At 37.8% G+C, this 24,835-nt stretch overlaps 1 protein-coding gene across 1 annotated transcript; it reads right to left on the reverse strand.

Moving 5' to 3' along the window:
• Positions 1-13,159: 13,159 nt before the first annotated feature.
• LOC145064374 (uncharacterized) lies at positions 13,160-13,675 on the reverse strand. The gene has a single exon (XM_079011840.1). It carries the CDS (start codon positions 13,673-13,675, stop codon positions 13,160-13,162), a length of 516 nt encoding a protein of 171 aa, XP_078867966.1.
• Positions 13,676-24,835: the final 11,160 nt, after the last annotated feature.

Raw genomic sequence — 24,835 nt, forward strand, 5'->3', positions numbered from 1 at the left:
TATAGATAATTGTAAAATTAATTGTTTAATTTGAATTATTTGTTGTTTGATCCCTAATGTTTTGAAATGTTTCAAAACTTGCCCTCAAGTTTTGGAATTTAAAATTTGATTAAAAGTTTAATTTTTGAAATGTTAAATTCTAAAACCCTAGTAATTTGAAAAAGTTCAAATCACACCCTTATGATTTATTAATTAATTAAAGTGTATAATTAAAAGTGATTTAATAAACCCATTAAGTTTTGGTTTACATTTAATTAAATTAAAAGTATAATTTTACTAAATTAAACCACCTAGTATTTTAAAAGTGTAAAATACACCCTATACTATATATAACATTAAAAGTCTAATATTATATATATGTATGAGTAAACAGTCAGTCTTACCGTTAGTAGGCCTCATTCACGAAGCTGGTCTATAAGGGGTGTTTAAGGAAATTGCCTATAAAATGGCGATTGAATGGGTATCCACTCTTACCCACGCACTCTTGACTAGTGGAGGGTCGTTAGCCGAACGGGTAGGATAGGACAGAAACCTTCCATTATAAGTATAATGAAGTACAAAGTAACTAAATGCTTTTTTCAAATTCCCAAATCATAGTTACTTTAGGAAAATGTGAAATTGTATGCTAACCTATGGAATTACACTTCGTACCCTTGTCAAACGTTAGTGGAGCGTGTGTGGTTAACCGGCACACTAATTTGGGGATGACATTGGTAGCGAAGGGTGACTCGATGTTTGTCATAGATCAATGGAGCGTGTGTAGCTAACCGCCACATTGATTAGGTGATTGTAGCATTGGGTGCACCACGTGATTTGTATGGTTATTCACACCTTGTTTGTGATCCTCGGCATCCCAGTCACAAATAGTAGTGCATAATCGAGATTAAACATGCCATTGAAAAGTTCAATGAATCTCAAAAGATCTAGGAGTTTCAATTCATTTAAAACTTAAACTTCTTTTTCGTTTTTCATGGTGGAAATTGGTAAATCGTCATTTACCTACCTTCAAATATTTTGCAACTAGATTACGGCATCCCTTTTCTAGGTTGTAGAATATTGTGTTGGATCCTAGCCTTAATGACTCATTTGGGTGTTTTATTAAGGACTCTAATCAACTTAACTTGAATTTTCTCCCGTTTTGTAGATGTCTAACCGGTGTATTCCCGAATCCCAAGGAAAAAGTGTTCCTAATGAAAGTGAAAGCTTGATTCAAAGTGAGAGATCAATGTGGACTAGCTTAATTTCACTTCCTCCTCTTCCTCCTGTTGTTCTCCCTAGCCCAAATGATCGAAGACTTGAAAGGTTCAAGATCACCGAATCCCTGTTGGAAATGGAACATCAAGATGGCAAACCCGTGTGTGCTCACATCCTAGGGATGAAATCACACATTGATAGGTTGATTATGTTGGGTGTGTCTATCTCAAATAAGTTGGCTGTGGACTGGGTTGTTCAGTCACTCCCTGAATCATATGATAAGTTCATTAGAGAGTATCATATGATGAAACTTGACGCAACCCTCATTGATTTGACTTACATGCTTATTGCTGCCGAATCAGAAATGATTTGGCGAAGTAATGGAGCATATTTGTCTGATAAATCAACCAACCATGCTTCCGTGGACAATGTAGGAGAATCCACCTGTTCCTTCTGCCAAGGAAAGGGGAAATGGATACGAAGCTGCCCGAAGGACCTAAAGAATCTAAGAGATGGGAGAGTCGATAAGTGTGACTCTACTTCAGGTATAAAATCCACTATCTAACTCCATTTAAATTCCTATTCTTTATTCATAATGTGATAAGATTACATTTGCATGTTTTGCAGGTTTAGAGAAAAGAGAGGAAGTTTGATGGAAGAGCAAGATGAGTCTGATCACAAAGAAATGGATTTCGATCGCATGAATTCGAAGATCAGATTTTGAGCTTAGGAAGTTATGATAGATTTGTTAGGAGTATATGATTACATAGTTTTCATTTGAATTTTGCATTGTAAGGACATGTTTTCCGCTGTTTTTATGAATAAAATAAATTTTGGTTTTTATCTTATTTGTTTATCCTTGTAATAAAATTTATGGAAAATTGATGTTTGTGTACTTCTATTATTAGCAAAATGGATTTGATTCTTAATTATGTTATTTATGGAAATGTCAAAAGTTTACAAAATAGGGAGAGTTTCTCATCGCCCAAGTTTCAATTGGACAGAAACTTGGAATCATGCAATGTGTATTGCATAATGAATGAAAAAAACTTTCACATTTGGGAAACTTAGACTAATTCTTTGGCAAAGTGTCAATTGAAGGACTAGGAGATCGAGTACACTAGGCCGTACGTTGATCAAGTCTACCACAAGAGTGACAAAGATATTCTTCATGATTTACTAAAGTTTAGTAAATATGGTTATACTTATAAGATTGAGTATAATTTTTAGTTAACTGAAATAGTTTCAATCAATAGCAGAATGAATAAGAAGAATCAAGAAGGCAGAAAGATAAAAGTTTCTCCATTCTAAGAAGAAGGGAGAGTACCTTTTATTGTGTTTTATGATGAAGTCTTAATGATTAAGAACCATATCTCAATTGATCCTCTAAGTGAGTCTTAGTGCATTTGCATGTCTAAGAAGAGGAATCAAGTATTGTAGAAATGGTTAAATCAATAAGTCAATCATACTTCGTTCCAATATCAAGTCTTAGAGTCAAGATTGTGACATTGAGTGAAAAGTCTTAAGTAGGTTTATAACACTCATCAAATGTGGAATTTGGAAAAAGTTTTCTTATTCTTGCACATTTGAAATTGGTAAGTTGCGCTGTCTTGGATAAGACAAAGACCAACTAGGACCAATTGTGTGAAGTGTTTTGTCTTGATAAGAACTACACTAACTCTTGAATATTTGGTTTGTCAAGAAATGTTTCTTGACAAGAGAATCTTATATGACAAGGAGTCAGTGGGAGTCTTAATGGTCTTGAAAAATTTCAAGAACAAATCAAGAATAAACCTTATCGATCATCACTAGCACACGACTTGAGGTTTACAACCTATCGTGCTGACATTATTTTGTTTCTTTTCCATTCCAATTGAGTTAATTGTGTATGTGAGGTCTATGAGTACTCATTTGAATGCATACTAGAGCCTTAGTCGATGGAAAGTACATTGATATGTAAGGACAAGTTACTAAACTACTTGGAAGACATGGTGGGCACTCATGTTACCATAGGGCAAGAAATCAAGATTAAGAAAGTTCGGTCCATATGAGTTTGGATTTGTCGCAAACCTTGGTTTTGGAAAATTCACATGGATAGGAACTCATACACCATAAAATCTAAGTGTCATAAGATTCCATCCTTCATGAAAATGACTGTGAGGAAATACTTTCACTAAGAGAGGTTTTAAGAAGATAGCAATTATGAAAATTGTATTCTCACATTCGATTATGGTTACGGCATCCCTTTCCATAGTTCGAATTGTGAGATTTGGCAATTAGTTTGAACATTTGGAACTTAGTAACATAAATTCTAAATTGTTTAAGCACACATATGAGCTATCTAAGGTAAAGGTGCATAAGTTCAAGAAGCTTAGATAAAGGCTTATCGAAGCATCTAGTATTAAAAATATGAATTTCAGAAATTCAACAGGCATTGTTTTTCTGGAAGTTCATTCGCTTTCTGAATACATGTCAAAGCTAGTGGGAGCATAAGTGTTATGCTTATATGATAATAATCATCATGATAGTGGGAGCATAAGTGTTATGATTGTATGATTATTATGGCGAGTATTGCAAGTTAGCAATATTAATTATAGAAAAACAAAGATTCAATTTGCAAAGTTGCATGGGTTGAAACGTTGTTTTGATATAATTAAGGGAGAGAATATTATACTTCGTTTCAAAATCTAAAGCTTAGATTAAGAAATTTTAATATCTTCAGTCAAAGGATACATTTTGTGTTCTCAAATTTCGATTATGATTACGGCATCCCTCTTCATAGTTCAAATTGTGAGAACATGACACATAAAATATTATGGCAAAAGATTGGTAAAGTATCATATCTTTATGTAAGACATTATGCATCGTGTCCCATACGCTTCAGGTATAGGATCGATTGCAAATGCTATAATATTTACCATTCTAAATTTTTTCAAATGTCTAGCGCATTAAGAGGGAAAAGGGACTAGAATGGATTTTGACTAAAATTATTAAACAACTATCAAAGGACGATCCAAAGTTCGCTAAGGATTGGTTGCTTGTGAGTAGTTGGAAGTATGGTATTGGATGGACCATATCGAAATTATTATGAATAGATAAGATTCTATTAAGAATGAGTTGTCATATGGCAAATGTGGAAATGTTTCCATATTGGGAGTTGGATATTAAGAATCTATGTCTAGATTAGAAACTTTTATGCAAGAAGGATGTTCAAAGGAATGTACTTTGAATGTGAGACTTCACGTCTATGGAATTGTCATGTAACAATTTCTAAGAAAGCACTTTGTAATTTCATTAGCCAAGTCTTGGTGACTTTTGTGCTATGACTTTACGAAAGGATTGTTGCGTAAAATGTTAGAATCTAGCATATTCTAGTAGTGGAAGAACCTTGTGTTCTTACACTAATAATGGGGATTGAGGAATTGTGAAATGAGAATCATTGGAAAAGTTTTCAATTGTTCTATTTCACAAAGTAAGGACCATAGGAAAGATAGTGTGCATGCTTTATGCATGGGACAGCTGTTGTTGTAATTTAAGTAATAAGTTGATTTTCTGAAACAGTAAACGATAATAATGAGTAATCAATATGGTGGTTAAATAGAAATGTTTTATTTACTCTCACAAGTTTGAGACCATATAGGATTAAATATTAATTTTATGTTTCAATTTGCATGTTTTGACTTCCATAATAACTAGGTTATTCAAACATCCACAGTCGGTCATACGTTGGAAGTAAGTATGAAGGAAGACTGTCATGAATCTGTCTGTAGATTGTCCGAAGTGTTTAGACATAGCACAAGTTTGCTGCAGAGTTCATGAGTCCTTTGATAAGATTAAAGTATTGGATTAAACCCACGCTCACTTGGATCACTTCATGGTTTTATCACGAGTGATTAGTGAGACGATAATATTGTATATTCTTGAAACCGAGACGTGTGAGTTGTTATTTGTTGGTCGGTTACACATTGATAATAAGTAAACGCACCAGTAACTTGGTGTTATAAAACTTATTGTTGTGTGTGATTCAATTAATAAATGCAAGCGAGCATTTGAGTCGAAGTTTATCCATTCCTTTTACTCAAAGTGGGATAAAAGCGATATATGTGGGCCTCTCGATGATTTAATGATGACACCTAAGCGCTTGGCCAAGCCGGGACTAAGTTGATGTGTTCAATTGTAGTTTGTTGTCAGTCGTCATAAATCGGAAGTCGGGAAACAGTATAGAGAGAATGATTGAAATTCATGTCTTTTGTCTATACGATATCTTGAGAATGGAGGAATATATAATCCCTTATCTAGAGGACACGCTATTTGATAAGATCAGAGTTGACAGCGGCTTTTGAAAGCTACGATTGCTGATCAGGTTCTGAAGTCATACAGAAAATAGTTATTAGACTTATCCAAGTGGGAGACTGTTGGATTAGTGTCTAAGTCCATAACTATTTTGGTATGTACTTGACCCGATTATGAGCATGGTCCTTTTGGGTTGCCTTCACCATAGCAATATGTAGGATGATTTAAGGAGAGAAAGGTTTAAATATGATTTATTAATATATTATGAGAATAATATATTAAAGGAGAAATCATATTGTTTAATTAATATTAGTCAAGTATTAATTGATAATTAATTTTGTGGCTAAAAGAGATTAATTAAATTTAGGGGGCTGGACTACAATTATTGGATAATTGAGTTATTGGGCTAAGGAATGCTAAAGGAACAAGGGGTGAACGAAATTATGATGGAAGCCCATCATATTTTCGTCCATAGCCTTATCCAGAAGGTTCCATGGGCTGCTTAGAGTTTAAGCTGTCCATTAGGGTTTTGACTGAAACCCTAGCAGGCCACACAAGTATATAAAGGACCCCTTAGGCTCCAAAAAAAGGGACAACACTTCCATTAGGGTTTCCAGCTGTTTTTGGTGCCTCCCCTCTCTTCTCCTCTTCATCCAAGTTGCTTAGTAGTGTTTGTGACTCCATTAGAGGTACAGCACTTGAGGCACTAAGCTTTCTAAGGCCAATCCAAGCAAGGAATTGATTGTTATTGCTATATAACAATCAAAGGTAATTCTATAAACCCTAATTCAGTTTATAATATGTTAGATCTATGTTTGTTAGTCTTGGATTCAAAGCATGTACAATAGAGAAACCTAGATCCAAGCATTAGGGTTTGTATGAGCACATAGGATTGTTCTTATGCCTAAAAGCCATCATATACTACCGTCCACACCGCATAAGTATTCACCCAAAAGTTCTCCTACTAGGATCCCAGATGACAAGTACTCTAAATCTCGCTAGCATAGGCTACCCTTCAGTAGACCCCACATACGCTCCTCACTGCTACCTACTCACTCTCAAGCAACCCATAGCAGCAGAAATCTTCCTAGGCTAAGGCATCACAAATAAGGCCACTCTAGTCCTAATATGAAAACCTAGCCTACTCTAGCATGCATAAGATTTCATAATGTATCTCATTACACATAATGTAAGGGTATTTTGGGAAATCACAGTTCGGGCGCTGGCTGATCGTACACACTGCTTCCTTATGCTTTTCTCAAATTCTTTTACTTTTTAGAAAAACTGCTTATTTTACGAAAACTTTCTCAAATCCTCAGTTTGAGTTCAAATACACCCGAAGGTGCATCCGAATCCCTCAAACCAAGGCTATGATACCAACTTGTAACGATGTAATTTCCAAAACAAATTTTCACTTTTAAAACATACTTTTATTCACAAGATAATATCAAAACATAATGTATCCAATGTTATCATAACAAAACTTATCCCAGAATCTTAAAACATAAACTCCACAAGTGTGTACGGATCATGTCGGCGCCTTCCCGCGATCCTCGCTAGTATCTGAAACACATAACAGAACCACTGTAAGCATAAATGCTTAGTGAGTTCCCCAAAATACCATATACAACACATACGCCACTCAAGGCCATAAGTTTGTGGGACCTTCCGGTCCAAGTGTCTCAGGGAACTTCCGTCCCAAAATCCTGGTAGACCTTCCGGTCCTACGCGTATCGACCTTCCGGTCCGTAACCTCCTGACCTTCCGGTCCATACCAACTTGACCTTCCGGTCCTTATCATTCGTAACATACATAACACATATATCATTTAAAAGCATACAAAACATACATCTCATAGCATATAAGACCTTCCAGTCACACATAGGTACCACTCTAGGTACAGTATAGTGAGAAGACTCACCTCGGATAACTCGGTAAATCTCAAACTCGGAAATACTGATCTAGCCTCCGCCTAATCACATAAAATAATTACTCTAATCAATACGACTCTAAAAGGCTAGGCTATGCCCTCTCTAAGTTCTCATAGGAGGGTAAAAGTCCATTTTACCCCTCTAATGGCTCAAAAGTCCCAACATTGACTAGACCCTAAAAGTCAACGAAAGTCATCGGTCAACATGACCAAACTCGTCGAGTGCACATAGGTGACTCGGCGAGTCCAAGAGTGTCCTCTAGGTCTATCTAAACCTCACTCAACTCATCGAGTGAACCTTCCACTCAACGGGTTACCACTGGTCATGAATCACAGGGCAACCCGACTTGACTCGCCGAGTCGCTCTGATACCAACTTGTAACGACGTAATATCCAAACAAATTATTCATTTTTAAAAAATACTTTTATTCACAAGATAATATCAAAAAATAATGTATCCAATGTTATCATAACAAAACAGATCCCAGAATCTCAAAACATAAAACTCCACAAGTGTGTACGGATCATGTCGGCGCCTTCCCGCGATCCTCGCTAGTACCTGAAACACATAACACAACCATTGGAAGCATAAATGCTTAGTGAGTTCCCCAAAATACCACATTAAACACATACGCCACTCAAGGTCATAATTATGTGGGACCTTCTGGTCTAAGTGTCTCAGGGAACTTCCGTCCCGAAATCCTGGTAGACCTTCTGATGCTACCCGTATCGACCTTCCGCTCCGTACCAAATTGAGCTTCCGGTCCTTACCATTCATAACATACATAACACATATATCATATAACAACATACAATACATACATATCATAGCATATAAGACCTTCCGATCACACATAGGTACCACTCTAGGTACAGTATAGTGAGAAGACTCACCTCGAATAACTCGGTAAATCTCGAACTCGGAAATACTGATCTAGCCTCCGCCTAATCACATAAAATAATTACTCTAATCAGTACGAATCTCAAAGGCTAGGCTATTCCCACTCTAAGTTCTCTCAGGAGGGTACAAGACCATTTTACCCCTCCAATGGCTCAAAATTCCCAACATTAACTAGACCCTAAAAGTCAACGAAAGTCAACAGTCAACTTAACCGGACTCGTAGAGTGCACATAGGTGTCTCGGTGAGTCCAATCGTGCCCTATGGGTCTATCTAAACCTCGCTCGACTTGTCGAGCGAACCTTCCACTCGACGGGTTACCACTGGTCATGAATCACGGGGCAACCCGACTCGACTCGCCGAGTCGCTCTGATACCAACTTGTAACGACGTAATTTCCAAAACAATTTTTCATTTTTAAAACATACTTTTATTCACAAGATAATATCAAAACATAATGTATCCAATCCTATCATAACAAAACATATCCCAGAATCTCAAAGCATAAAACTCCACAAGTGTGTACGGATCATGCCGGCGCCTTCCCACGATCCTCGATAGTACCTGAAACACATAACACAACCACTGTCAGCATAAATGCTTAGTGAGTTCCCCAAAATACCATATACAACAGATACACCTCTCAAGGCCATAACTCTGTGGGACCTTCCGGTCCATGTGTCTCAGGGAACTTCCGTCCCGAAATCCTGGTAGACCTTCCGGTTCTACCCGTATCGACCTTCCGATCCGTAACCTCCTGACCTTCCGGTCCATACCAACTTGACCTTCCCGTCCTTATCATTCATAACATACATAACACATATATCATATAACAACATACAACACGTACATCTCATATCATATAAGACCTTCTAGTCACACATAGGTACCACTCAAGGTACAGTATAGTGAGAAGACTCAACTCGGATAACTCGGTAAATCTCGAACTTGCAAATACTGATCTAACCTCCGCCTAATCCCGAAATCCTGGTAGACCTTCCCTTTCTAAGTTCTCTCAGGAGGTTAAAAGTCCATTTTACCCCTCCAATGGCTCAAAAGTCCCAACATTGACTAGACCCTAAAAGTCAACGAAAACCAACGGTCAACTTGACCAGACTCGTCGAGTGCACATAGGTGACTCGGCGAGTCCAAGGGTGTCCTCTAGGTCTATCTAAACCTCACTCGACTCATCGAGTGAACCTTCCACTTGACGGGTTACCACTGGTCATGAATCGTGGGGCAACCCGACTCGACTGGCCGAGTCACTCAAATACCAACATGTAACGACGTAATTTCCAAAACAATTTTTTGTTTTTAAAACATACTTTTATTCACAAGATAATATCAAAATATAATGTATCCAACGTTATCATAACAAAACATATCCCAGAATCTCAAAACATAAAACTCCACAAGTGTGTCCGGATCATGCCGACGCCTTCTCGTGATCCTCGCTAGTACTTGAAACACATAACACAACCACTGTCAGCATAAATGCTTAGTGAGTTCCCCAAAATACCATATACAACACATACGCCTCTCAAGGCCATAACTCTGTGGGACCTTCCGGTCCAAGTGTCTCAGGGAACTTCCGTCCCGAAATCCTGGTAGACCTTCCAGTCCTACCCGTATCGACCTTCCGGTCCGTAACCTCCTGACCTTCCGGTCCATACCAACTTGACCTTCCGATCCTTATCATTCATAACATACATAACACATATATCATATAACAGCATACAACACATACATCTCATAGCATATAAGACCTTCCGGTCACACATAGGTACTACTCTAGGTACAGTATAGTGAGAAGACTCACCTCGGATAACTCGGTAAATCTCGAACTTGGAAATACTGATCTAGCCTCCGCCTAATCACATAAAATATTTACTCTAATCAATACGACTCTCAAAGGCTAGGCTATTCCCTCTCTAACTTCTCTTAGGAGGTTAAAAGACCATTTTACCCCTCCAATGGCTCAAAAGCCCTAACATTGACTAGACCCTAAAAGTCAACGAAAGTGAACGGTCAACTTGACCAGACTCGTCGAGTGCACATAGGTGACTCGGCGAGTCCAAGAATGACCTCTGGGTCTATCTAAACCTCACTCGACTCGTCGAGCGAACCTTCCACTCGACGGGTTACCACTGGTCAAGAATCATGGGGCAACCCGACTCGACTCGCCGAGTCGCTCTGATACCAACTTGTAACGACGTAACTTGCAAAACAATTTTTCGTCTTTAAAACATAATTTTATTCACAAGATAATATCAAAACATAATGTATCTAATCTCATCATAACAAAACATATCCCAGAATCTCAAAGCATAAAACTCCACAAGTATGTACGGATCATGTCGGCGCCTTCCCACGATCCTCGATGGTACCTGAAACACATAACACAACCACTGTCAGCATAAATGCTTAGTGAGTTCCCCAAAATACCACATACAACACATACGCCTCTCAAGGCCATAACTCTGTGGGACCTTCCTGTCCAAGTGTCTCAAGGAACTTTCGTCCCGAAATCCTGGTAGACCTTCCGGTCCTACCCGTATCGACCTTCCGGTCCATACCAACTTGACCTTCCCGTCCTTATCATCCATAACATACATAAGACATATATCATATAACAGCATACAACACATACATCTCATAGCATATAAGACCTTCCGATCACACATAGGTACTACTCTAGGTACAGTATAGTGAGAAGACTCACCTCGGATAACTCGGTAAATCTCGAACTCGGAAATACTGATCTAGCCTCCGCCTAATCACATAAAATAATTACTCTAATCAATACAACTCTCAAAGGCTAGGCTATTCCCTCTCTAACTTCTCTCAGGAGGTTAAAAGACCATTTAACCCCTCCAATGGCTCAAAAGCCCTAACATTGACTAGACCCTAAAAGTCAACAAAAGTGAACGGTCAACTTGACCAGACTCGTCGAGTGCACATAGGTGACTCTATGAGTCCAAGCATGTCCTCTGGGTCTATCTAAACCTCACTCGACTCGTCAAGCGAACTTTCCACTCGACGGGTTACCACTGGTCATGAATCACGGGGCAACCCGACTCGACTCTCCGAGTCGCTCTGATACCAACTTGTAACGACGTAATTTCCAAAACAATTTTTCGTTTTTAAAACATAATTTTATTCACAAGATAATATCAAAACATAATGTATCCAATGTTATCATAACAAAACATATCCCATAATCTCAAAGCATAAAACTCCACAAGTGTGTACGGATCATGTCGGCGCCTTCCCACGATCCTCGATAGTACCTGAAACACATAACACAACCACTGTCAGCATAAATGCTTAGTGAGTTCCCCAAAATACCACATACAACACATACGCCTCTCAAGGCAATAACTCTGTGGGACCCTCTTATCCAAGTGTCTCAGGGAACTTCCGTCCCGAAATCCTGGTAGACCTTTCAGTCCGTAACCTCTTGAAAATACAGATCTAACCTCCGCATCCTTATCATTCATAACATACATAACACATATATCATATAACAACATACAACACATACATCTCACATCATATAAGACCTTCCAGTCACACATGGGTACCACTCTAGGTACAGTATAGTGAGAAGACTCACCTCGGATAACTCGGTAAATCTCGAACTTGAAAATACAGATCTAACCTCCGCCTAATCACATAAAATAATTACTCTAATCAATACGACTCTCAAAGTCTAGGCTATTCCCTCTCTAAGTTCTCTCGGGAAGTTAAAAGTCCATTTTACCCCTCCAATGGCTCAAAAGTCCCAACATTGACTAGACCCTAAAAGTCAACGAAAATCAACGGTCAACTTGACCAGACTCGTCGAGTGCACATAGGTGACTCGGCGAGTCCAAGCATTTCCTCTGGGTCTATCTAAACCTCACTCGACTCGTCGAGTCCCCTTATGGACTCGGCGAGTTCCTTCCATGGGAACAATCAAGCGACCTTCTGAGGTCACATTTGCTTCACCAACTAGTAGATCTAACCTTTTAGCACTCAAAAGTCACATAAATGTTCGAACTTTAGGCCCATGCATCACACTATCATCTTTATATGCCAAACTTACTCTTAATATGATAACCTAGGCCCCAAAATCATAAAGGATTCCATAAAGCTGAAGAATAGGGACTCTCTGGACCTCTCAAGGTCCAGATCTAATAATATTGTCACAAGGGGACATCACACACACTAGATCTCTTACCAAAAGTGAAGAGAAGAAACCCTAAATTCATGAGATCTATAACTCAAATGAAGATAGACATGAATCTTTACCTCCCACAATAGATCTGAACGAAATGATGGAAGATTTGAGACCCACAAGTCAGCCTAGCTCGAAGTCCTTCCTTCCCTTTGCTAAAACACACCGAAGAATGATGAATTAGCCCTCCTCTTTCTTTACAAGCTTTCTCTCTACTCTCTAGGGTTTCTCAGGGGTGTAGTGGCCGCAAATGAAGGCCATAAAAGCCTTTAAATAGGGCATATGCCCAAAGATTTAGGGTTTCTGCCGCCAGCACAGACTCGTCGACTCACCTAGCCGACTCGTCGAGTCCATTCATTAATCCAGTCAGCAAATCGCAGTCCTACTCGACGAGTCTAGGCGACAACTCGTCGAGTCCCTCTCTTTAACTCAAAATAAAAGATTAAAATAAAATACCTGGGAATTTGGATGTTACATATATGTTGGGTAAGCCAAAGATTGTAAGAGTTATGTACATAACTCCTACTTTTTAAGGACTTAAATGTAAGAAACTCATTACTATATATAGATTTACAACACTACACCTTGAGTGATTTAATTTACATTGAATCATACTAGTATTTCTTCATTTTGTATCTTCGGATAATACATCAAACATTCGCCAACCTTGAAGCTTACTCAATGTGACTTCCTCTTTGCTCAAATGATAAGTAATCTTGAAGTGGTTATAACAAGGAGGTAATGAGTGCAAGGGTATGTCAATAGCCAAATCCTCATCGAATCTTACATTCAGTTTGAGCAGACGATTGACATATCTCTGCATGCGTTGCGGGTGGGTCGTGACAGACTCTCCGTCCTTCATCTTCGTTGTAATTAGTGACCTGACTATCTTATACCTTTCTTGACGCGCAATTAGATGGTACTTCTCTATCAAGTCTTGGCACATCTCATAATGCCAATATTCCTCATAGAACCGCTGCAACTCAGGGGTTATAGTGTCCACCATAATGCAAGACACTTTAGTAGCATCCTTGCATCGGGCCCTATAATCAGCCGTTTCTTCTAGAGTAGCTTTGGTTTCGTCTATCTCATTCAACTGCTTGTCGTGGACGTATTCCTTTTCCTCGTAACGTAAGGCCATTCGGATATTGCAGATGCACTCATTGAAATTGGAATCATCGAATGTGACCCACGCGTAAATGTTCAAGAGCAAGAAAGAGTTAGCAGAGTTGTTGTTGTTAGAGGAGGAGCCAGAAGCGTTGTTTGAGGTTGACATCTACAAAAGAAGAAAGACAAGTTTTCATTAGATAAGGAATCCTTAATATAACACCCAAAATGAAATATTAAGGCTAGGATCCAACACAATAATTCACAATTCAGAAGAGGGACGCCGTAATCCAATTGTAAACTAATTGCAGGTAGGTAAATGACAATTAACAATTCCACCATGTAAACGAAATTTTAAGTGAATTAGGTTTTAAATGAAATGAAATTCTTAGATTCTTTGAGATTCATTGAACTATTCAATGGCATGTTTAATCTCGCTTATGCCTTTCAAGTTTGTGACTGTGATACCGAGGATCACAAACAAGGTGTGAATAATAATGCAAATTAGCTTGGTACTCTAGTTGTCATTTACCACCTAACTAATGTGCCGATTAACAATACACACTCCATTGGTCAACGATAATTTACGAGCTACCCATTGCAACCTTTTGTTAGTCCAAGTTAGTGTGCCAGTTAACCACACACGCTCTACTAATGACTTAACAAAGTACAATGTGCAGTTTCATGGATTAACATCAAATTCACATTTTCCCAAAGTAACTAAGATTGGGAATTTATAAAAGCATTTAGTTACTTTATATTTATCATTATACTTATTAATGAGAAATTATTGTCCTATCCTACCCGTTCGGCTAACGACCCTTCATTAATCAAGGAAGCGGTGGGTGAGAGTGGATACACATTTAACTGCCATTTTATAGGCAGTTTCCTTATACCCCCTTATAGACCGGCTTCGTGAATGAGGCCTACTAACTATAAGACTGACTGTTATTATACATATATAATATTATACTTTTAATTTTATATAGTATAAGGGTGTATTTTAAACATTTAAAATACTAGAGTTTTAAACTTTAATATTTCAAAATTAAACTTTTAATTAAATTTTAAATTACAAAACTAAAGGGTGTAATATGAAACTTTTTCAAATTACTAGATCAAATTTTATATAATTAAACTAATCAAATAATTTTTCATTATTATAAAATTTGACCAAATCAATCTTATTTGATAAGGAAATCAGATTACCATTCAGAAAACTCAATTTAAGGCATTAAAAACGAATTATGGTAATTATCCTAATCCAAACAAGATTTGAAAATCGAAAAATCAGGCATCTGACGTGTCGACTCGTTGAGTCAAGCCATGAACATGTCAAGTTCCTCATTGAACTCGTCGAGTTCAGCAGATAGATTGCGAATTTTTTTTGCTTCAGCTTTGGACAATTCACAAAATAATCAAATTTAATTAAAAAACATCCTAGGATCTAATACCACTAATGAGTTTTGAGCATAACAGCATCCTATGTGATCATGCAACCCTAATTGCTTTAGATCTAAGTTTTTCACTAATTGAACATGCAAAAGAAATTCCAAAGCAATAACCCTAAGTCTAGCATATATAATTCAAAATTCATATATAAAAGGGTTAAGAAGATTACCTTGTTTGTTATATTGCAATAACAAACACTTGTAGCAAGAGGATGAGAAGGAGATAGGATACTCTTAGAATTTCGGCTAGGGTTTCTTCAAGGAAGCATTGGCCTAAAATCACAAGACACGGGGTCCTTAAATAGTTGGTGGGTTGCTAGGGTTTTTGCTTAGGGCTTAAGAAACCCATGGGCCTCCCACTAGGAAGCCTTGGACTAATTCTATAGGGCCTCCCTATAGATTTCGTCAACTCCATTCCAAAGGAGTCCAGCAGCCCAGTTTTGCAACTAGCAATGATTTGCAAAACAATCCCCATTCTTTTAATCAGTTCCTTTAATCCTAAAATTAATTTCAAATTAATTTATGATCAAATACTAATTAAATAATATGATTTCTAATTAATATATTATTCTCATAATATATTAATAAATCAATTATTAACCTCTTTCTCCATAAGTCATCATGTCAAGTTGCTAAAGGGAAGACAACCCAAAAGTACCATGCTACTATCAAATCAAGTTCATACCAATTATATTTATGGCCTTAGACACGTAATCCAATATTAAGTTGTCCAGACGCATCACCACGGCGTGATTGAGGTCATCATGGCGTGGTGACTTGGTCCATACCCGTCTGTTTTGGCGGTTTGCGACCACGATGTGGCCAAGGAGGCCATGACATGGTGGCTAGTTGGGTTGACTTTTGACTTTTGATGTTTTACTGGTATTTTGATCAACGTTTGATCTAGGGGTATTTAGGGTATTGTGATATGTATTATGAGTTTTGGTCACTACATTTATAAAGATGACCGGTTGAATCGATTCCGTAGTAGCGTGTTGTTTCAGTTTTTCATATGTCTGTGAGGTGAGTCTTCATACTGTATCCATGGGTCGAAGGCACCAACGTCGGCCTATTATTGTATTGTCTAGGATGATAGTTATTATGTGTCTTATATGAGTTTCTATAATGGGTTGAAATAAACCTCATGGTGGGGCCCGTTATTGTATGTTTGGGTTGAAAGATACCCCAGGGTGGGGCCCAAGTTTATTGATCGGATTGAAATACACCTCGAGGAAAGGCCCCAAGGCGGGGACCATATATGTGTATCAGGTTGGTTTATACCCTAAGGTTAAGCCCAATTGTATGTTTTGGTATGTAGTACTTAAGGGAACTCGCTAATCTTTGTGCTTACAGTTTATGTTTATGGTTTCAGATACTTCTAGTTCGAGAGGGAAGGGCCCGACGTGATGGCACAACATCCTCCCCTCATGATTTCCGCATATTGAATAATTATACTATGATGTTTTGAATATTACATTGATGGTGGGTTTTAGAACAACTAATGAATGAAATTGACAGTATTTGAATGAAAATATTTATCACTGTTTTTGGGTTGTTACATACGGGTTACACATTTTTTGTTGTTGATGTTGATGACGTTGTATATGCATTGGCATAGACTATAGCGTTGATGGTGAATCCAAGCCCTATTATCCTGATGATTGTCGAGGTAGTCCTACGTACCCTTATGGTGTATCGATGTACTATGCACCACCATATTGGGATGCCCCTGAGGGTGGTTGTTTCATGAAGATCTGATGGTTTTGAATTCATCATATGTGCACCAGCTTGCATTATTTAATCTCTACTATAGTTACAATTCACCTGTAAAAAGAGCCATCACTTAATATAGTAAGGGCTGATACTTTTGACTTATTGAACTTTATCTAGATAAGCATCAATACTTAATGCTAAAAAACAATACAACTAACTTATGTGAAGCTTTATCCATAATGTACTTAATGGGAAAAAAGAAAACATAATAGACTTAACTGGAAAAAAATAAAACAACTAACATATATGAAGCTTTACCAATAATGTACTTTATTTAGATAAGCATCACTTTACCAATAATGGACTTAATGAGAAAAAAGAAAAAAAATTATAGATTTGAAGCTTGCAAAAACTTCCATCATATATACAATTTCCTTCTAATTATTCCTTGGCTACAATAGCCGTCTAAAAAACATAGATGTGTGTTTTATCCCATTTTAGGAAATTATATAAGCTTCAACACTTGTTATATTATAATAAAGATGGAATTCATAAGTATATTTGGATTCATTAACTCACCATGATTAGAGATTGAACTCCATAATTCTTGATGCAACTTAAGGTAATATATGCTTTGAATATCTACCACATCCATGTGGACTTGGGTAACCGGAATTACCAATGAGAAAATGGAAAAAGGACATAAGAAGTTCATAATAAAAAAAATAAACTGGGAAATACAAAACTAGTGGTTAATTTGGAAACCTAATTTATCTATAGATAATGGTTTTTGTTCCGAGGTAAAAAATATACACAAAAACTGAGGCTGAGTAACGTTGATCCCAATCCTCCTTCTACAATTACTAAGTAGTTCAAAATCCAAAATATCTAATTCATAAAAGTGTGCATGAGTTGATTCTCCATCATGCATGAGTTTATTGTCATGCATGATGTAATTCATAAACGTGTGCGTTGATGGAATAGTCGATAGACTTGAGCACGTATCTCACTTCTAAAGTAGTTGGTACTCATCTTTTTTAGCAAGTTTGATATATATGGATAATTGTTAATTATACCACGTCTATATGAATTGAATTGACATTCCCTATCCAACAAACTTATGGTTATAGGAGCACATTATAATTAAAAAAAATTAGAAAAGGCCACAAGAATTTTCAGGTTGATGACACTTTTTTAGCTGATTGGCATCTCTATGTGCCACACCACCTATAAGAACATAAACCAACAATAAAAAAATGCTTCAAGAAATCAAGAAACTATACTGTAACACCCTATTTTCAATTTGCATTATATTTATAATAGAAACGTTGTTTATGAAATTAAAAATATAAATATATTATTTTTTAGCCTGAGTAATCGTCATGAAAGTTGTAGTAGACATCAATACGGACCCATAAGTATAAAGACTACCAAAATTTGACATTATATGAAGAAGTTATGATTTTTCAGGATACAACATGTCAATCTTGTATATAAAATACAAAATGAAAATAGATTGTGAATTAGCTATTCAGATCTAAAGGAAAGTTGAAGCACACAAAACTATGAAGCCATAGATATAAAGAACAACAAAAACAGAGCTCGTATACGAAAGTTATAATTATCGAAAGAAAATGAGAATTTACTTGGCAACTGACAACTTTATGCTACCAAGTAGCCATGTAGCAGTTGGAGAGCCCTCATCCCAACTACCACGAGTGATGTGGCACAACCAGAAGCCACACATTCCACCTACTAAAAGTGTGGCACACTTAGGTAAGGGCGTGGCATGCCCTTCAAAACTTCCTATAATTAGAAGGCTTAGGCCTGCTCATTAGTTACACCATTCTCTCTCTCTTCAAATGAGAATCTCTCTATCACCCTCAAACATTTCTATCCCTTGTTATTTGACTTATCAATCTGTAGTCTGATTAGCATAGTTCTAGAACTTTCGAAAAGAGATAAGAAAGAAGGGGTCGAATTTCTGCTCGTGGCTATTCAAACTTTGTTAAGATCAAGTAAGTTTACTTACTTCTATCTATAAATGGTTATACCATTAGTCGTTGTTATGAACCTATAAATACTAGATTATTCATTGATTCTAATTAAATGTATTTATTGGTCTACTTATGGGAGAGGTGTCTATGATAGAAGCGTTGGCTTGGTTGTTGGATTTTAGAAAAACAATACGCCAAAATACTAACTTAAAGGGATGATCCTTATTTGATAGCCATGAAAGTATATTTTGGGATTAGTGAAGGGTCTAAATTATTAGTTGTTATGTGTAACACCGGTCAAATTTAGGTCAAAATTAAACTTCTATAAAACCGTAATTGGGATATACCAAGTGGTAGATATCGTAACAAGGTTTTCAGAAATATACAGAACACTAAAATCCGAGTTATAACGAAGAAGTTATTACCGATCGAAGATCCAGAACAATACTGGTAACACACTGTTAAACATAAAATGCGAAATTCCAATAAAATACTTTTAACCCTTAAGTATCAAAATGTAAGTCGTGAATATCATTAAACCATGAACACACATAAAAAGAACGTCCAAATCTGACTTCGTATGAGAAAGTTATGATTTTTCGAAGTTTCAGATATAACGGTAAACAGCTAAAAACTCGAAATAGAGATCGAGCGATTTTTAGCCGACACAACCTAAACGAGAATCAAAGGTCTCATCAATAGTAGTACAACGGTAAACAGACAGGCGAAAACGGACACCGGATGAAGAAGTTATGGATTTTTAACGAACTTTTGCAGTCCCGGCCTGTTAAAAATATAATATTAAAAATAAAGTCAAAACTAGCTGACGGAGTCTAAACGAAAGTTGTAGAGTATATTTCGTACGCGAAAGTTACGGATTTTACAAGTTCTGGGCACAATTATCGAGACTTGTCCGGAATGAACGCCATGCGTTCCGAAGGAACGCCCCGCGTTCAGATTCGTTGTGTCTCAGTTCGTCCACGTCTCTCCAGGTCGCATCATGGTACTCTGTCCGAGGATGAGGTAAGCGATGACATCAAGACACTGCTGAACGCGCTGCCATGTTTAGAAATGAAGATGCATAAGTGCAATGACTCCTCCTACCCCGTTGAAAGTCTTTGGATTCGAATTCAAAAATTCCTTGTATGTGCATTCAATGATATGACCATAGCCAGCGCCATGATTCAAGTGGTTGGTACTGCTTCCAGTTCCGCCAGCACTGTTAGAGTTTATTTGCATAAGAGCAGCTGCTACTGTTGCAGTAATAGTAGCCTGTACCATGACGAGATCATATTGTGGAGGTGGTGGCGGTGGCATAGGTGTTGCGTTGTTAACGCGGCGTGCAGATCTGCGAGGCGGCATCGAGCTGCCAAAGAAATAACAATGAAGAAAATAAGTCTTTAATGATTGAAAGTCGCGTGTTAATGAGTTAGCTATTTTAAACATTTCATGAATTGGATTTGACCTAAATAAGGTTTTGAGTTGATTCATAATGAGAGTTTATATATTAATAGATAAACTTATGAATTGGAGTGATAACCAAGAAATTTTACACACAATGCAAATGCGTAAGTTATATATATATATATATATATATATATATATATATATATACACACACACACACACATATATATATATATATATATATATATCGTGGATACATCGAAATGTTGGGAAAATTTGACCTTATGTAGAGGTTTACAGTACAAAAAGTTAATACTAGAGTCTATACAAAGACCTAAGTCATATCCAAAAGACAGAGTAGAGTAGACTCTACTTGCAAGGGGAATTGTTGTGATTGGTATTTGATTCAACCCTGGCTTCAACCAACTGCTGTTCCGCTTCCCATACGTGTCTTTGTAGTGCCACCTGGTTCTGACGAAGATCCTTGGTCTCAGAATTACAGGCATTTGTAAGGCGTCAATACGAGACCTTTCAAAGTCCTGGTCCTTGGTCAGATGATGAAGACGAACTGTGTTGACTCTAGAGTTAGCACGGATCTCCCTGACTTCAGTTTGAGTTGCAGTTAGCTCTCTCTTCCAAGCTTCATTTTGATTTATGGCTCTACCATGAGCTAATCCTAACTATTGGATGTGAACTTTATTGACTCCAGTGTTCGCATCATTCTCCTTGGTTCGTTGGATAGTTGCCATTCCTTGCTCATCATTGCGGGCAATTCGGCGAACCAATATAGGAAGGACTCTGCTTGCTGAGCCTCCCTCGCTCAGATTGTAGAAGCTCCAATCTCCATGGTACGGAGGGGATTGACCTTGTTCATTGCTCCACTTATTCAGGTTCACTGCCCACAAAGGTGTTGGGCCCTGAAATCCTGATCAAGGATTAGGTTTTTGGATTGGAGTTACTAAGGGTAAGTTATTGGTTTCGGGGTCAAAGTCTTCGTGCATATCGTCCTTGAATTCTTCTTCCGGATCATTCTCTATCCCTCCTCCACTATCTTGGTTCGGGTAGTAGGGAACCCTGGTAGATCGAATTCGACCATTACGTCTGTACGAGAATAGGGATATAAGAATTGTCTAGAACTAAGGCACATAAGGTTGAACATCAAATTTAAACTATTATATGCATAAAATACTCATATAGTATTCTAAATGTTAGGTTTGATTCTAAGGTTTATAAGTTTGGCAAGTTTTAGACTTGTTGTCCACTGTAGCTATCCCCTGACATGTGCTGGTCGGCTCTTGGACAAATATAGTTGATGATGCTATATTCATCCAGTCCCGATTACATAATCCAAGGCATACCTGTATTGCACAACTCGTTTATAATACTTCTATATTGTTTTCATTATGATACTGACCATGTTATATAATGCATGCACGTATACTTTTGTAAAAGATTTGTTTTAAAAAGTATAACTCTTATTCATAGTGTTTTTGTCCAGATGTCTTTATAGTCGTATATCAAAAATGGTTTTGATATACTTAGTTCACTATAAACAATACTCTGATACCAATCTGTCACACCCCCAAACCTGAATGGCAGAAACATTCGGGGGTGGAGGACGTCATGTACTGTATCATAACAAATGAATAATAAAGAAAGTACACACCACCATATTATATATTTTGTAAAGTTTACATGATTGTATCTATTACATGTTCAAAAGTTAAATACAATATCATGTTCCAAAATATGTTATTAACGCCAGCGCGTAAATCCCAAAAAGTTGTCGCTAACCTGGCTTAGCGGTTCCGTGAGAATACAAGTTATTTGAAAGGAAAAGTGTTAACAATTAAGTTGGTGAGTTCATAAGTAGTGTTTTGAGAAAATGTATGCCATTCGAAAGTTCGTGTATGTTTTCCAGAAAATCCGATATTTTCTTAAGAATCATGTTGTAAATCGTGTTTGTACAAAATGAATGTATTTGAACCAGGAAAATCCTATATTTTCCTAAAATGAGATGCAGTCTTAAATGACCAAGACTGTAACCCGTAAGCAAATATGCATGCCCAGAGACCAAAAAAGTCAAGTTCGCCACTTGCACTTTCTCTGATCGAGCCCTCACCTGGTGGAAGGGCTATGTAAAAGCCCTAACCCTTCCAGTTGCTACTGCCATGAGTTGGGAAGATCTCAAAGTCTTGATGCTGGAAGAATACTACCCGAGGGGCGAAATCCAAAAGTTAGAGCATGAGCTATGGAACCTAAGGATGACCGGATCGGACCTAGTCGCTTACACGGCCAGGTTTAGTGATTTGTCAACCTTATACCCAGGTATGGTAAACCCAGAATCAAAGAAGGTGGAGAGGTGCATTTGGGGATTATCACCCCAGATCTAGGGGCATGTCCTGGCCTCTAACCCAATCACGTTTGACAGCACGAAGCGCTTGGCTCAACGATTGATTGATTACGGTGTTAAACCGGGTACTATTACCGCAGTTTCGGAGGCACCGAAGGATATAGAGGACCGAAGGAAACCCTGGAATAAGAGAAAGGGGGAAACCCTGCAAGAGAACCCTACAACAAATAGTGATGGCTTATGTTGTTACTGTCCTTACCACTCCTGCCCCAACAAATGCATACGATTACCTCCCAAAGTGCAACAGGTGCAACTTTCATCATCACGGGCCTTGTTGTGACTTACAGTGCACTCGGTACAACAAGAAGGGACACACCGTCCGCTTCTGCAAAGAACCAGCCCAACTAGCCTCTCTAGCTGCGAATGTCGAGTAGGTCGTACCTGCTACGAGTACGGAGCAATAGGGCACTTCCGAAAGGACTGCCCAAAGGCAAACAACAAGAATGCTGGGGGAAGTGGTCGATTACTCGTAATGGGCCAGGAGGAAGCCGTTGCAGATCCCACTGTTGTTACGGGTACGTTTTTCCTCGATAGCACATTAGCATGCATTTTATTTTATAGTGGAGCGGAGAGGAGTTTCGTGAGTCACAAATTTTAAAAAAAATATATATTCAAACAAGCACCCCAATCATTAAGCAAAACCTTCATAGTAGCAATAACAACGATAGATTCAAAACACTGAAAACACATATGTAGAACACATGATCACACTAATGAACACTCTTCCCAATCGAGTTCACACCTGTTACGATAAAAAGTTCCCAAATAGCTGCTAGAAATGGATTGGCTTGGCCTTCACCAAGCCAATTTCATGTGCTATGAAAAGACCCTTCACTTTCACCGTTGGGTAATGAAACTCTATAGATTTATAATGACAAACCCGACAAAACTCCCAAATCGTTTCGAGTTTCAAAATCCCGTAGCACTCATGTGGGGAGTACTATACTTTTTGCAACCTTCCCAAAGTATTCCCAACAGATCATTTAGAAATAACACACGTACAATAAGTAAACTTCAAGCACAGAAGCTAGGAGTGAATTCAACCATGGACTTCAAGACAAAGTTGCCCTAAGCTATGAGTGAAGATACTAGCATTTAGATAGATAGAGGCAAATAAACCTAAACCCACACGACCTCTATCTGTCGAAGCAATAGACAAAGTAATGAAGATTCGCTGGAACACCCACCCTGGGATTTGGATTCACTCGAGAACAAGAGGATCAAATGGAATAGAAGTACACACATCTTTCCTCAACTCTTGAAGTCATAGTCAAAATGCGAATTTCGGGACGAAATTCTCTCTAACGGGGGGATAATGTAACACCAGTTAAATTTATGTCAAAATTAAACTTTTATAAAACCATAATTGGGATATACCAAGTGGTAGATATTGTAATAAGGTTTTCAGAAAATATACAGAATACTAAAATCCGAGTTATAACAAAGAAGTTATTACCGATCGAAGATCCGTGATAATACCGGTAAAACACTGTTAAGCATAAAATGTGAAATTCCAATAAATTACTCTTAAGCATTAAATATCTAAATGAAAGTCGTAGATATCATTAAACCATGAACATACGTAAAAAGAACGTCCAAATCTGACTTCGTATGAGGAAATTATGATTTTTCGAAGTTTCAGATATAGCGGTAGACAACCAAAAACTCGAAATAGAGCTCAAGCGATTTTTAGCCGACACAACCTAAACGAAAATCGAAGGTCTCATCAATAGTAGTACAACGGTAAAAAGACAGACGAAAACAGACACCAGATGAAGAAGTTATGGGTTTTTAACGGACTTTTCTAGTCCAGGCCTGTTAAAAATATAATATTAAAAATAAAGTCAAAACTAGCTGATGGAGTCTAAACGAAAGTTATAGAGTATATTTCCACCTATGCATGGATATAAAGGACATCGAAGATGGAGGTCGTACGCGAAAGTTATAGACTTTACAAGTTCTGGGCACATTTATCGAGACTGGTCCGAAATGAACGCCATGCGTTCTGAAGGAATGCCCCGCGTTCGGATTCATTGGGTCTTGGTTCGTCCATTTCTCTCTGAATCGCATCATGGTACTCAGTCCGAGGCTGAGGTAAGAGACGACGTCAAGACGCTGCTAAACGCGTTGTGTACGCGAGGGAATGCCCTGCGCTACGGAACGCCCAACGCTCCTCGCAGGTACGCACTGCGTACGAGGAGTTAGCCAGCCCT

The sequence above is a fragment of the Lactuca serriola genome, chromosome 1 (assembly GCF_051521515.1).
Source record: "Lactuca serriola cultivar US96UC23 chromosome 1, Lser_US96UC23_V15, whole genome shotgun sequence".
Classification (NCBI taxonomy): Eukaryota; Viridiplantae; Streptophyta; class Magnoliopsida; order Asterales; family Asteraceae; genus Lactuca; species Lactuca serriola.